The sequence below is a fragment of the Triturus cristatus genome, chromosome 7 (assembly GCF_964204655.1).
Source record: "Triturus cristatus chromosome 7, aTriCri1.1, whole genome shotgun sequence".
NCBI lineage: Eukaryota > Metazoa > Chordata > Amphibia > Caudata > Salamandridae > Triturus > Triturus cristatus.
In genome coordinates, this window is record NC_140590.1 from 547,653,753 (window position 1) to 547,670,281 (window position 16,529).

Consider the following 16,529-nt stretch of genomic DNA (forward strand, 5'->3'; position numbering starts at 1 on the left):
TTCCTCACCTTAGAATAGATACCCCAGCAATACCAACCCCAGTGGTGGGTCTGGAACCAAGTTCACACCAGAAAGTCCTGGAGAACTGAACGGCCAACGAAGCTGTCTTTTCGGACTTGGATGTCCAAACAGTAGTATTTGGTAAACGTGTGCAATGAAGCCCACGTAGCTGCCTTGTAGATGTCATCAAGGGGGACTCCACGTCCCAAAGCAGTAGTAGCTGCCGTCGCCCTGGTGGAATGGAAAAGCAACCCCACTGGAGGTACCTTTTTCGCTAAGGAGTAAAAGATTTTGATGCAAAGAACGAACCATAGCCCACATAGCCAACAAAGAGCTGGTCATCCACCCAGAATTGTTTTGTGCGATCCAGATAGAATGAAAGCGCACGTTTTGGATCCAGACGGTGGAGCCCTGGAGAACAGAACGGCCAAAGAAGCCGTCTCTCCAGACTTGGCTGTCCAGGCAATAGTGTTTTGTAAACGTGTGCGAGATGCCCACGTAGCTGCCTGACAGATGTCATTGAGGGGGAATCCCCGTCTCAGAGCAGTGGTAGCTGCCGTCGCCCTGGTGGAATGGGCGCGCAATCCCACAAGAGGCTCCTTCTCTGTCAAAGAGTGGCAAGCTTTGATGCACAAAACGACCCACCTAGAGATAGTCCATTTGTGCACGGCCCGACCTTTTTTGGCACCCACATAGCCAACAAAGAGCTGGTCATCTACCCGGAATTGATGTGCGATCCAAATAAAAGGAAAGCACACGTTTTGGATCCAGACGGTGGAGCCGGTCTTCCTCCTTAGTAGGATGCGAAGGCGAAAAGAAGGTGAGCAAAGTGATGGTTTGACCAATGTGGAAAGAAGTAACCACCTTGGGAAGAAAGGAAGGTCTGGTTCTGAGGACGACCTTGTCCGTATGAACAGCTATTAAAGGAGGCTTTGAAGAAAGAGCTTGGAGCTCACTCACCGTGAGAGCAGAGGTGATGGCAACCAGAAAGGCAGTCTTTAAAGTAAGAAGTCTAGGAGGACAGTTATGAAGCGGCTCAAAGGGAGCGCACATAAGGTAAGTAAGAACCAAGTTCAAGCCCCACTGAGGCATTACGAAGGGAACAGGAGGTAAAAGATGAGTAATGCCCTTAAAGAAGCGATTTACAACAGGGGACTTGAAAAGAGAAGGCTGATCAGGAAGCCCAAGAAAGGCTGAAATGGCCGAGAGGTAGCCCTAAAAGTGCCTAGAGCAGAGCCCTGCTGGGCCAAAGAGGAGGAACAAGAGAACCTCAGAAAGGGGGGCAAGAAAGGGGATCCACAGCCATTGCTGCGCACCATGCCACAAATTTGTTCCATCTGCAGGCATATACCATCTTAGTGGAGGGACGCCTGGCTGCCAAGATAACATCACAGACTTCGAGAGGAAGGTCAAAGGCCGTCAACTGTCGCTGCTCAATTTCCACGCAAGGAGGTGGAGACTGGACAGGTTCGGGTGGAGGACTCTCCACTACTGCTGCAACAGAAGATCCTCCCGAAGCGGCAGTCGGATTGGAGGATCAATGGCCATGTGTAACAGCTCGAAATACCGAACTCTTCGTGCCCAATCCGAAGCCACAAGGATGACTTGGGCCCGGTCGCGCTTGATCTTCTTCAGCACTCTGGCCAGAAGTGTTATAGGTGGAAAGGCGTATAGAAGACTGCAACTTCACTTGCGACAAAAAGCATCACCTAGCGAATGCCGCCTTGGAAATGCCAAAGTGCAGAATTGCTGACATTGCGCGTTCTCTTCGGTGGTGCTAGATCTAACCAAGGCTCTCCCCACTGCTAAAAGAGACCTTGCACCACCTCCGAGTGAAGACGCCATTAACGATCCATCTTACACCTGCGGCTGAGTTTGTCCGCCCTAGCGTTCAGTGAACATGCCAGGTGTTGAACTACCAGGGAAATGCCCTGAAGTTCCAGCCATGTCCAGAGACGGAGAGCCTCTTGACATAGGGTCCACAACCCCACCTCGCCTTGTTTGTTGCAGTACCACATGGCGGTGGTGTTGTCCGTGAACACCTGCACCACTCTTACCCGGCAGAGGGAAGGAATGCTTTCAGTGCAAGATGGATCACCAGAAGCTCCAGCAGGTTGATGTAGAGCCCAGACACAGCAGGAGACCAGAGGCCTCTGATCTCCGCCTCTCCCATGTGGCCACCCCACCCTAGAAGTGATGCATCCATCACCACTGCATACTCTGGTTGGGGAAGTGAAAGGGATCTGCCGTTCACCCAATCCTGGTAAGTTAGCCACCACTGCAATTGACGTGCAGTGCCCTTCGAGATCTGAATGCAATCGGACAGATTCCCTTGATGCTGTGCCCACTGGAACTTCAGGTCCCACTGCAGAGCCCGCATATGCCACCTGGCATGATCCACCAGCAGGATGCAGGAGGCCATGAGGCCCAGCAGCCTCAGGGTCATTCTGACCGAAACCCTGGACAGAGGCTTAAAGATCGGAATCATAGCCCGAATATCCCGGACTCGCTGCTCGGGAGGAGAAGCCCGAAACTGCATCGTGTCCAGAACCGCTCCGATGAAAAGGAGCTTCTGAGAGGGAATCAGGTGCGACTTTGGCACATTTATGGTGAACCCCAGCGAGTGCAAGAGGACCACCGTAGTCTGGAAGAGGGAGACGACTGCCTGGTGCGAGCCCGCCTTCAACAGCCAGTCGTCGAGATAGTGGAAGACTGGAACCCCTGATCTGCATAGATGAGCTGGGAACACCGTCATCACTTTTGTGAACACCTGAGGGGCGCTGGTAAGGTCAAAGGGGAGCACAGTAAACTGAAAGTGCTAACGGCCTACCGTGAACCGCAGGTTACGCCGGTGAGCCGACAGGACGGTGACGTGAAAATAAGCGTCCTGCATGTCCAACGCTACCATCCAGTCTCCAGGGTCGAGGGCAGACAGGACCTGAGCTAGCGTCAACTTTTTAAATTTCTCCTTCCGGAGGAACCGGTTGACGTTCCTGAGATCCAAGATAGGACTCAGGCCTTTGTCCTTCTTGGGCACCAGAAAGTAGTGAGAATAGCAACCACGACCTACTTCTAGGGCAGGAACTCGCTCGATGGCTCCTGAAACTTTCTGTTGGAGAAGGGCCAGATGATCCTCTGACATGCAATGGTGCTGGGGTGGCATGGATGGAGGAGTCGTTTTGAAGGGGAGGGAGTAGCTCCTTCAGACTATTTGCAAAACCCACCTGTCCGACGTGATGGTGCACCAGTGGGGGAGGTGATGGCGAATCCTGCCACCCACTGGCAATTGGTGGCCCTGAAAGGTCCGACTAGGAAGGTTTGGAGGCTGCTGCAGAGAGGGCGGTGGTGGACTGGCCCACTCGCTGGCCCTCAGACCCACGGCGGTGTGTTCCACGTACCCCGCCGCGCAGGGTCTGAACACCTTCCGCCGGCCTGTGGCTCTGGCCAGATTGTGGTGGGGCACCCCTTCCATAGCCACGAAAGGGGCTAAGGGCAGACTGTGCAGGGTGGGTGGTGGGGAGGCCCAAGGACTTGGCCGTAGCCAGAGAGTACTTGAAGCGCTGTAGTGCGCGGTCTTTGTCGCCGAACAGGCGACGGCCTTTAAAAGGCATGTCCATAAGGGTAGCTTGGACTTCCCCAGAAAAACCAGTCGACCTCAGCCAGGTGTTGCGTCGAAAGGCTACAGACGTTGAAAATTGTCCTGCCTAGCGAGTCGGCGGTATCCAGTCCACATCTGATGGTGAACTTGGCTGCATCTCTCCCCTCTGCGACTGCACAGAAGAGTACGGCCCGGGCCTCCTAAGGACACTGTGTCAGCACATGCGCTACTGTATCCCACGCAGAATGGGTGTAACGGCCCAACAGACATGTGGTGCTCACCGACTGCAGTACCAAGCTGGGGGAAGAAAACATCTTCCCAAGATGGTCCAAGTTCTTGGATTCCCTATCAGGTCGTGCTTCAGGTAATGGGCCTTTGGATGTAGAGGCTTGGACCACCAAGCTCTCAGGTGTGAGGTGTTGGGAGAGGTAAGTGGGGTCGTCCGGGGCCAGGCGGTGGCGTCGGGCAATCATCCTATCCACAGAAGCCCCTGTGTTGGGCCTGGACCAAGTGCCCAGAAGGATGTCAGTGAGGGTCTCATTAAATGGCAGCAGGGGCTCCGAAGAGCTCGTTGCCGGTTGAAGCCACTTTGTCAGGAGGTTAGTCAAGCAACACCACTGCGTTAAAAGCTCCCTCCTCTGTAACCACGGTAGGAGGAGACAACATGCCAAGATCTGGGGAGGTGACCAGACCACTGGCATCCCCCCAACTCCTTTCTCCAGTCCGGATCATACTCTAACTGGCCAGTTAAAGGGTCTCCAGACCCCTCCCAGTCCGCCTCACCCTCCTCTGGTTGCCAACCTGGCCTAAAAGAACCAGGGTGGAACAGGGGTACAAAAGTACCCATCAGCGCTGAATCTGGAGTCGGTTGACGTCGGTACGACTCCGTATCCACGTCGGGATGGAGGTTGGGGACATAACCGGCGTCAGCTGCGGGTATGGTGCTGGTTGAATCGACGCCAGTGGAGGTGTTGTGAGGTCGACTGGCACCGACCCGGATCCAGGCCTGAATCCAAGGGGACACTGCGGTGCCGAGGCCGAAGTCGCCGGCGTCGAAGGCCCAGGGCCCCCAGCCAAGTGCGCGGGGCCCGTGGGTGCACCAGTGGAGTCAGGGTGCCCAAAGATGACATGCATCACTTCATAGAAAGTTGGAAGCTGGGCAGGGGTCCCTCCGGGTCCCGGAAAGGGAGGGAAACTCAGAGCCGACCCTTCGGGTTCCATACGAGGAACCGCAGGATGCACCACCCGCATCCCTCATCGTGTCAGCCGACAGACGGGGAGAAGTGTAGAGAGCGGCGATGCTTCTTCAACTTCTTCTTGTGCTTCGACTTACCTGAGTGCGAAGACTTCGAAGGCGAGTGGTGGTGGTGGTGGCTCCACGACCAGTCCTTCAACCTCACGCGCAACTGGGACCTCGAACAGCACGGAGTCAACTGCCGGGCCTCGAGAAGCTTTTGGGACCGCTCCCACAAAGACTTCGGATTCATGGTCCCGCAGTCGGAACATGACTTGGGATCATGGCTGCGTCCAAGGCACCACAGGCACACGCCATGCAGATCCATCACCGACATCCGTTTTCAGCAAGAACCGCAAGCCTTGAAACCGGGCATCCCTGACGTGCACCAAGAATCACATATTCAAAGTCTGTGGCACCTGGCCATAGGTCGACTGACCAGAGGATCCGAGCCTCATTACATGGCAATAGAGCCGCTCATGAAGATGGCTCTGGTTGGAGTATTGCAGTCAGTAAATTAGTTTTGGTTTCAATATTAGACAATTGTAAATTTTGCACCTCTGCCAGTCTGCACACTACTACTGCAAAGAAGGTGCTTTCTTCCACTGATGCATCAGGTGGTTAATCCAGCATAGTCTCTGGGAGGTGTATAGCCCACTGGCATTCTGTAAGTTTAGGTAAATTACTTCTACAGCGTCATGAGGGAATAGTAGATTGTCTACACCTCCATGACATCATTAATGTCATAAGGAATATTTTACCAGCCCCCATCCCTCTGGTAATACAAGCATCGTAGAGCCGGCTCAGGATCTGTCTCAATGACTACTGGGTGTTCCATGGTAATCTATTGTGCAACATAAACCTGGCGCAGGTGGACAGCTCAAGCATCAGCGGAGTCTGCAGTGGCACTGGTATGGAAAGGACAGGCGTTGACCATGGAGCCGGATTGGAAGCCTGAACTGGCTTAGGTATGGGCCCAGAAGCTGGTCCTAAGGTGGTAGCTGGGGGTGAGCACCTGCTGGCGGAAGTCTGACTGAGGCCTCCAACGCTCCTCAGGGCCCAAAGGCACACCAGAGAAAGTTGGCAGTGTCTGAAAGATCAGCAGCATGGACTCTTTGAAGGATGCAATTTATTGCAGGGAAAATATTGTCCTCTGGAATCCAGGGTGCATTGGACCCAACTAGTACTGGATTGGATGTGGGAAATGCTGGAGGTGGTGAACCCTTTCAGTGTTACCCTCACAACTCTTCGCCAGACTTGAGTGGTGGAATGGGGTTGAGTCCCACTTGGGGTTCTAGCGCTTATGGTATGTTCGGACTTCACCTTACCAGACGCCTTTGAGAATCTGACTTCGAACAGGATTAGCCTTTGACTGGAAGTGACTACATGACTTGAAGTAGAAGCAAGAAGACCGCTGTTCCGAATGAGACTCCTCCTTATGCTTGGCGAAGTAGAGTTTAGCCTCCCACTTTTGATGGCCTTTGGATGGATGAGGGCACACTTTGTGTTGTGAATGGAGACCAGGCACCAAAGGCACAAGTGATGTTAGTCAGTCTCTGATATCTGCTTCCTGCAGTCGCAGCACGACTTGAATTTCTGCGTTGCAATTCTTTCCAAAATGAGAATAAAAAAAAAATACATGTTCCTTGTTCCTGGAAGTCGAATTACTCAGTATCCAAAGGCGGCCTAAATTAGTTATTTTCCTTCCTTCAAAGTAAAAGTGTTGTTTTGTTATAGACATACAAATGTAGGCTTGATAAATAAGTGCGAGGCCTGTATGGCTAGACACAGGTGAAAGTCTCTCACTGTCAATGCTCTTTTTATGGTACACCCTGAAACGTAACTTTATCCTACTTCCCTGGCAGGAAAAAGGGGTTAAAAACACACCCAGAGCTTCAGATGGGAACTAGAAGGCAGCTGGGGCTACTTAAGTGCTTAATTTGTCTTGCCACTTATTTCTAAACACCGGCACTTATTTATGACAATCCACGGCAATATGGTGAAGTCGATTTTTGAGTAGAGCTCATAAATAAGAAAAGGTGTTCAATTTACTACATAAAATAATAAAAATCGCCATCTGTACAGCGTGAAGTGGCCAGGAAATACCGCGGGCCCTGGCACTTACATTTTTACAAACTAAGCACTGGGCAATAGTCAAACAGAGGAAAGGAGTTGTGTCCAGTCAGGAGGGAGTCCTGCCCTCTACTCCTGGGACAGTGAATTTGGGGTATGTAAGGACTTGAACACATTAAGAGTCCATTGCTCCGTAGAAGGCACACTTGGCCTCAGGAGGCTAGGATGCTCTACATACGCTATATAGAGCCTACAAATAATGAAAATAGCTAGATGTTCATTTATGATAAGGATGATAATTATGCTGGCTTTCCTTTAAATATATCTCCTGTTGAAGCACTAATAATCTTCAAAATACACAATGATAAACTTTTTGGGTTTTTTTGGATTTAATATTATGATTTGAGCTAATATGCATCATCAATTTTGAAGATTTTACTATTTTAGTAAATATTATACAGATGATGAGTTGCAACATCTGAAAAGGCAAAAAAAGATGTCAAGTTTTTTTTAGGTCGAGCCTGGGCAGGTATTGCGCTGCTCTGCGAGACATGCTGTATTGACGTATGGCACAGAAGCTCAGCCCATTTCCCCGCCCATCTTTTCAATTGGCTCCTGTTACTGTCCTTTCAAAATCGTTGCTTTCTATTTGTGAATAGGCTTAGTAGTCCCTCCTTGGTACCGCCTTGTCTGCATTTGTAACCTCCCATAAAGACTGGACTTTTTATTTGTGTTACACGGTCTGCTTTATCTAGTCGGTGAGCACTATTGTCTTTAATGATCTGCCCTATTCCACCCACGTCTCAGCACACCGCCACCTTTTATATTGTTATTAGTCATGTATTTCTTTAATTTCCAGCGCGGTCCGCATTTACTATAGTGCCCACACTTCTTTAAATATTTAATTTACAGCGTGGTCCTCTTTCACTTTAGCGGTTGCGCTTATTTATTTAATTTACAGCAGGACCACTTTCACTTTAGCTGCAGCGCTACAAAAGGTTTTCTTTCTTTATTTTTACACTTTGTATAAAAGCGCCCTATATGCGCTTTCAATTTAATATTGGCCCCGCCCCTTTCTTTAGACGCTACTCACTGTAACCCGAATACAGCAAGCACCCTCTAAAGAAAGAAGCTTGGCCACGATTAAAGAGGTCTCGCATTTGCGAAAGTTTGAGCTATAAGTATATTAGAAATAACAATGCCTTTTACATATGTGTTGCTTTCAAAAACACATAAAAGGCATAATCATTTACAATGTCAATAGCTTAAAATCTCGCAATTGCGAGACCTATCGCATTGAAAATGCTGGTTAACTTAAAGGATACAAACGTGAGCACAGCTGCGAGATTTTCTTTTTGTCAATGTCAATGTCAAAATTTTTTGTAAAGCACACAAATCACCAAATCACCAAAGGTCTCAGGGCCCAGAGTCCTACTTTAAGTCGGAGCATGCATTCAGCGACACAGCACAACGAGCCCACTGCCCCCGCCCAGGCTTGCGAGGCCCGCGAACCACGGGCGTCAGATGCGGTCGCCAGCAGGCCCGGTGTCTGTGCAGCACCTCCACCCCACAGCAGATCTTCCCCATTCCTTCCCTACATCCAGGCCCTGTTCCAGCTTTCCGCACCAGAGGAGGCCCTAGTAAAGCAATGCTGACCGAAAAACCATCTGTGAGATGACAAAACTTTAAAAATATCCATTTTATAAAAATGATTACATTAACAGATGAACTTAGTTCTAATCCCAAAACCCACGTAAAATCACAGATAAGGGCAGCTTTAAAGTGTTTCCTTCTGCAAATGAAAAATCTCAATAGATTTAAAAAAATGAAAAACGTATTCAGAAACACTGGGGACAAGGACAAATACCCCGTTGCTATCTCCACTGAGCCAGTGACTTAAATGCTTCGAAATCCTGGGTCCCTCCCTCACTGCAAGTGTAAAGCGCTACCATGTGGCATCTGGGCGCAAGGAAGGAGCTGGCAGCGTTAGTCCGCGGCCAACTTCGACACAAGAATAAACCTGTATTGTATTAACTTTGATGAATACTTTTGAAAACTTTTCTGAATTGCGAACGCACTGGGAGGTGACCATAAGTTACCAAACTGGGTTGGTGAGGAGATTGGGCCTCCTTAGAGAGATCTGTCCCACCCTCTAGACTCTTGAGTGTAAATGATGTAACACAGATTCAAGTTCTCAAAGACCTGAATGAGGACTCTCCGCTTCTCTCCGTCTCTCGGAATGTATTTTCCTGTCAAATCGCTGCCCACTTCCCTCAGCTTAACCTTCTGCCACCACAGAGGTCAAGCCAGTGAATCTTCATCCTTTCCTGTACACGGCGGCAACACACACCCTGTAAAGTCTTCACTTCCCTCGGTGTGCACCATGCCCTATATAGAGGTGAGCAATCATATACAGTGCTGTGGAAGTTGTAACAGTGTTATTTTCCGGGTAGGGTAACTACACTGTGAATCAGTTCTGATTTTGCCTGACTGCAGTTCTAGGGGCTAGGCCATCCAAGACTGGCAACCCTCAGTAAGTTACCAACTAGCCACATATCATTAGATCCCCTGTGGAGGTTCAGCGTATCATTAGCATCTGTGACAATACAGCCGTATGATCTAATCACTTACTGGTAGTGAGAGGTGGTCGGTGTAGTAGAGGTGGGTGCAGGGGAGCATAATGGCCAGTGCAAATTACCCAAATGCTCGGGATATAACTTGTCGATGGTGCACCCAGTAGTTGCACAAAATGTGGTCCCCTTGATACTTACTTTGGTGTGCTGGACCAGGGTCACCGGTCTCTTTCCCTCCGCACTCATCCCTTTCCAGCCCATCCTAGAAGGGAAGCAGAGAGAGAAGGTGAGAGCGAGGAAGGGAGATGCCCTTATGAGGCACCATCTCCTGCGGTGGAGCTGCACAGCTCCAGACTCTGACGGCAACAGACGCAGCCAGTACCAACTCAATACAGCCTATCATACATGTACAATGTGTGCTTTTTGGAGGGTTGACGCATTAGGGCTGTGTTAGAGAACAGTAGGGGATGGGGATGGGGATGCGACCCGTAGCTCTCCATAAAATGCAGATAATCCAGTCCAGCAGACAGACACCCTTTTCGTGCTAGGCTGTGCTGCAGACCCCTCACTTTCAATCACACTCTGTAACAGTGAGTTCAGGGCCTGTCATGCGGGAGATCTGTTAAAAGGAAGAAACGTAATGTGGCACAGGATCTGGGGACAAGAACTTGGGTCAGGAGCCAGAAAGGGATCCACATAGGCAGAGCATGCAGAGTTAGTACTGTTGTACGCACCCCTAAAATTAGTCTTACCCTGCAAGATTGTGGGTTCTACTTAACATTTAATTTTCCCACCATCCCTTCCAAGTAGATTCTCAGTCATGGGGACCACCAACTTGGAAGGAGCAGAAAGAAAAAAGGATAGAATTTTGAATGGATAAGTGATCTACCATGCTATATACACCTTAAAAGGATAGTGCACCCGAATTTGCATAGCCTGATGTTTTGAACTGCAGGTTTATTCTATAAACTAATTTCCATGGCCATTATGCTGAGAAATGCTCTGGTGTGCCACCACCACCCAGAAAGCGGGTTACCTTTTTTAAATGTTATTTTATTTTTCCATTTTATCGATACAAAACAAACAAAAATCCAAAATCAAATGACATACAAGTAAAAATGATAAAACATAAAAAAAAATGTACTTATGAAATTGTGTCCTCATGAAATTGTCCAAACGTTAGAAATCAAAAAGCAAACACCTATGCTAATATCAAATTATGTTCAACAGAAAGAAGAATGACAATCACAGTGATTTGGAGATCGCATTACACAGTAACTCACATATGGGGCATCAGGAAGCAAGTGTGACCCGATACAGGTGGGATCTGTCATGACTGAGTCCCACGTATGGAGGCAGGCGATGTGAAAAGCTCCCGATTCTGAGTTTCGCCGTAGGTATTGTACAGACTCCAGAAGTTCTTCGGGCAGCTTCTGGGGTGTGGGGGGAGTAGTTCGCTATATGCTTCAGTTTGTGTGTTGCAAAATACCATATCCCTAGACCATTGGGATAACGAGGGGGAGGGACCACGGGACCAGTGCATTGCTATTACACGTTTAGCAATCAGAAGACCCATATCTACTAGGCGTCTGACGGGTTTCTTCAATTTTTTGGAGTAGCCGAGCAGGGCTAGCAGCGGATTAGGGCTAATCGTTTCTTGTGTAATAGCACTTAATTCAGAAAACACTTGTAGCCAAAAACTTGCGATAGTGGGACAAAGCCATGCTAAGTGTATGAAGTCAGCCTCAGAAGAAGCGGGTTACCTTTGCTTGGCACACAATGACAGTACTAGAATATTTCAGGCATTTTCCTTCATCACCTATAGTTTTTCAGCTGATTTAAGTGACTACAGTGGAATAAAATGCACAATCTGTCGTCATTCTTCGAATGTTCCTGAATTAGATTACCTCCATCCACACATACTCCACTGGAGGAAGTCACACTCACTTGCTTTGATTACTGGCTGCAATTTGGGACATTAATTTAAGCTGCAATGACTACCAGACACACTTGTCTACTATCCAAGCCCCTCAAATCAACTCCTTCTGCTTTCAGCAGGAAAGGCGAAGGGAGATAATGATGGGAGGGATGGTGAAGAGGAGGAAGTTCAGGAAATACCTTTCCCACATGATCAACCCATATAAGTCAATGAATGGGATGGCTGTGTGGCACCAGATGTGAGACCCTTGCATTCCATTCCAAGAGACTACCAACCTGATTACACTGGGGCGTTTCACAGTCTAATGGGATGACTATCGGCAATATTCAACTTGCCAAAATCCACACTGGAAAAGTCATGTATTTTTATCTACTTCAATAACTAATCTAGAAGATCCATAGGGGGAGGTTTCCTCTGAATAATAAAATACGGTAATGGATTCCCATCTAGAAAGGATGGGCACGTTATTTACCTTCTGTAATGCTCTTTCTAGTGGATGCTCTATCTAACTACAGATTCCTCACCCTTTGAATTCTCAAGTTGAAGGACAGCATCTTTAACCCTTCCAGCATCAGCTCCTGTGCACCGATAGGTTGGTGCCGTCAGATTCTGTGTTGGCTTTGTCCTGCCTCTGGAAGTGACAGAGCAGAGTCAGACAGGGGTGCCACCTCTGCGTGCTGATGAAAGTTTACAACAAAGCTATCTGCACCCTTGTACGTGCAGCACTAGAAATAGATTGAAAACCATGACACTGTTCGGAATCTAACATGCAACTTTACTAACTAGAAGTCCACTCCACACGAAGGGGGGGTTGGGGGGTGGAGTTGGCAAGACAGACTATCCACCTGAAAGAGAATTACCGAAGCTAGGTAACTTGTTCTTCAGATAGGTATTTCTAGCCACACATTCCCTACCTTTTAAATAGATACCAAAGTAGTGCCTCCCAGAAGGTGGAGGGTCTCAGGGGTGGACTTCACATCAGGAAATCCTGCAGGACTGAGAGGGCAAATGCCCCTTCCCGCGAACATGATAGTCAAAGAGGTAATGCCTGGTGAGGCTGTAGACAGATGCCCCCAAGGCAGATGGCCAGCACTGGAACACATGTGGCCAAGGAAATAGTGGTGGCTTTAGTTCTGATCAAATCAGTCCAAGCTACCTCTGGAGGCCCATTGTTTGCCAAGGCATAGCACATTTTATGCAGAGAGCAATACTTATGGGCAAGGTATGTTGCTAGACTGCCTTTATCTTCTTAGTACCAGAGTACACTACAATTGGTCTACCAATTGATGCTCCTTAGTTTAGTCAGCATTAAAGCTAAAGAGTCTCTTGGGATCCAACCACTTCAGTCTCTCCTCTTTAGAGGGATGTGCCAGCAAGAAAGAAGCAGAAAGTGTGATACATGACCCCATGTAGAAAGCCCAACTCATGTTTGGAAGAAACGATGCCAGAGTCTGAAGCCCCAGTTGGTCTGGAAAGAAGGTGGTCTATGGTAGTTCCACTGACAGCAGCTGCAGTTCACTGACATGTCACACAAACATAATCGCAATGAGGAAGACAGTTTTTAGGGTCAAATGACTCGGGCAACAAATGCACTTATGCACAAAAGAAGTGCACATCAAGAAGGTAATAATTAAATGAAAGTTCCACAGCTGCATAACAAAAGGTGCTGGAGAAACCCGTATATAAACCTTTTTAAAAACACATCACAATCAGAGACTTAAATATGGGTGGACGGATAAGGCAAACGTAAAAAAGCTGAGAGGGGCAACAAATAGTTTTTAAAATTGGCCAAGGCAATATCTTGCTGAGCTAGAGACAAAACAGAAGTACATCAGAGAGTTTAGCTTGCAGCAGATCGAACTGATGGTCCTCACACCAGGCGACAAACTTTGTCCATCATCCAGAATAGATTACATCAATAAATGGGTGGAAAGAATCAACATGAGATTCACCACCTCCTTCAGGCAGATCAAATTTGATCAACTGCTTTTGTTCAACCTCCAAGCATGGAGGTTTGGGTTCGGGTGTAGCACCCCGTTGCTGGGACAGCAGGCCTTCCTGAAGAGGTAGACAGAGCAGGGGACAAACACTCAGACTCAGCAGGTAAGAGCACCACATGCTCGGAGCCCAGTCTGGGGCCAGCACAATGAACTGCGCCCAGTCCCTCCTAATCTTCTTCGAAATCTGAGAAAGCAACAGCAGAGAAGGGAACACGTGAAAGAGAATTAATGGGTAGCAGGATGACATATCCAACTTGGACTTCCTTACCGAAGTGAACTCTTTTGCAGATAGTAATTCTGTGATTGCTGTTAGGCAGAGAATTCTCACCTTCATGGGAAAGGCTTTTGGCACTGTTGAGTCCAGGGTCGCTCCCAGGAACGCCGTCGATCTGGATGGAGTGAGAGAGGATGTGTCCTTGTTCAGTTTGAGACCTAGAGACTTGAAAAGTTGAAGAGAGGCCTTGGTCAACTGTTCTGCCACACGAAGAGAGAAATCCTTTATTAACCAGTCGTTGAAGTACGGGAACACCTGGTGCCCTGAATGTCTTGAGAAAAGCTGCCACTGGAGCCATGCATTTGGTGAAGACTCTGGAAGCCTTTGCGATGCAATAGGTCTCGCATTTACGCAAGTTTAAGCTATTGGCATTGTAAATGGCAATGCGTTTTTATTTATGTTTTATAAACCAAAACCTAAATAAAAAGGTATTGTCATTCACAATGCCAAGAGCTCAAGCTCGCGTAAATGCGAGACCTTGTTGCATTGCAAATGCTTGTTATACCTTGTAACACTGTCTGGGAAAAGATATCACCTTAATGGTACCAATTTAACACCCAAATGCAGCAATAAGCAACAGAAAGATGACCAGTCAACATTTGTGGAGGGCCTCCTGGTGCCAGGAACAGGTCGCCATGTTTTTTTGTAACTTTTGATCCGTTTAAGGTAGAAACAGTCTGTGTTAAAATCTGCGGATTATGCAGCAGGTAATGGAGTATGCGGCAAATGTGGCAAACCCATAATTATGCAAAAAAATGCGAGGCCTCAGAATCGCATATTTCGATACTGCCCACTGTAAATACTGCATCCTGCCATTGGCTCCTAAAATAATAGAGCATTGGAAACCGAGCCCTGAGACACCCACCATTGAACCAGTGTGTGTCTGCATTGAAAGCACCGGCTCGTTCATGTTCCTCTCAGCCCACTTAAGATCATGCCAGACACAGGAGAAATGTTGTCATACATAAACCTATGTGCGCATACATCAAAAACTCCCCTTCAATTGAGCGAAGTCGTGCCGGCGATTGTTCTGTTAGTGCACTGCGTTAGGTAGAAAAAAAAATACAGCTGTGCAGGAATCGTGCATAATAAACACTACCAACTAATAAAAGTTTGCTGGTAAAAGAGAAATTGGTTTCCCTCGTGATAACAAAAACACTAACTGAAAATGCAAGTCTTTTTCATCAGCGAGGCCAACATAAAGTAATGACCGCATTCCAGGCCAATCAGAAACATAAACAAGGGGTATTACCATTTCTGTTAAAGGTCCTTGACAAACCAGAAGCTCCGTTGTGTGGAGGGCGACACGGGCAATCACAATTCACCTCAAGGACTAGTTTGCGTGTTTTCATGACAGCCATCAACAACGGGTGGATTGGGGGCAGGGAGGAGACGAGAAGTTGCGTTAGTTCTGGCACCAGACACAAAGAACAGGTAAACAAGCATGCCCAACGCATCTGTACTTTGTGTGACAGGTCGTGGCCTCAAAAACTCCCCTTCATGTGAGCGAATTCGTGCCGGCGATTGTTCCGTAAGTGCACTGCATTAGGTAGAAAATAAATACGGCTGCGGAGGAATCGTGCACTTGTCCTGACCCCTCTGATAATAAACACTACCAACTAATGGAAGTTTGCTGGTAAAAGAGAAAGTAATTTCCCTCTCGTGATAACAAAAACACAAAGTGAAAATGCAAGTCGTTTTCATCAGCGAGGCCAACATAAAGTAATGACCTCATTCCAGGCCAATCAGAAACTTAAACAAGGGGTATTACCATTTCTGTTAAAGGTCCTTGACAAACCAGAAGCCCCGTTGTTTGGAGGGCGACATGGGCAATCACAATTCACCTCAAGGAATAGTTTGTGTGTTTTCGTGACAGCCCTCAACAACAGGTGGATTGGGGGCGGGGAGGAGGCAAGCAGTTGCGTTAGTTCTGGCACCAGACACTAAGAACAGTTAAACAAGCATGCCCAACGCATCTGTACTTAGTGTGACAGGTCGTGGCCTCTCGCTTGGAAGAGTTGCCTGGTTCAGGCCTGTCCCGAGGGCCCCTTACTCTGTTGTTAGTGTTTACTAGGACTCGCTTAAACTCAGACAAGAGTCCCCAAGAGAAGTGACACGACACCACACTTGGGAGAAACCAGCGAGAGACTGCTTGCCAAGTGCACACCTTGTTTCGCTTTAGATGTCGGAGAAGTGGTAGCCGAAAGAAGAAACGTGGGCAACTTCACAAATAGAGTGATGGGCGGGAGGTGGGGATGGGGGGGAGAGAGGCATCGCACAGGGAGATTAAATTGTGACAAGAACAGGAAACACAGCGGTGGGTGTGAGGTAGCACCGCGATCCGATTCAACGGAAATAAAAAATTGACCTTGGGCGGCGGCGTGCCCTTGTTTCGCTCGTCGCCCTGCCGCTTGGCCCACTCATGCAGGTGGCCCTTCTCCAGGGGACCATTGAAGAGCATGCAGAGCTCAATGTTACCCTGGAAGTAGGCGTGGGCTAGCACCGCCAGGTAGCCCAGCATGTGGTTCAACTGGCCACCTGCTCACTCAGTCGGTGTAGAAGCTGCCGTTGAGCTGGTGCAGGAAGTTGTCGGCATTGCTGCTTCCTCTGCAGGCAGCACGCAAAAGTGAAAGCGTGGTGGGAGCGCACGAGATGCCGTGAGCGCGCACACCTGCTGTCCGGCCGCAGGCTGACATCGGCAGAGAGTTGTCGGCATCGCTGCTTCCTCTGCAGGCAGCGCGCAAAAGTGAAAGCGCGGTGGGAGCGCACGAGACGCCGTGAGCGTGCACAACTGCTGTCCGGCCGCAAGCTGACATCGACAGAGAAGAGACGGTGCAA

General features: G+C 48.6%; 1 protein-coding gene across 1 annotated transcript in view; it reads right to left on the reverse strand.

Moving 5' to 3' along the window:
* The window catches only part of MYO15B (myosin XVB), a 1,465,505-nt gene that overhangs the window by 326,107 nt on the left and 1,122,869 nt on the right, over positions 1-16,529 (reverse strand). The window contains exon 45 of the mRNA XM_085614939.1: positions 9,677-9,740. Within this exon, the coding sequence (XP_085471065.1) occupies positions 9,677-9,740 (64 nt within the window). The remainder of the gene's footprint in view (positions 1-9,676; positions 9,741-16,529) is intronic.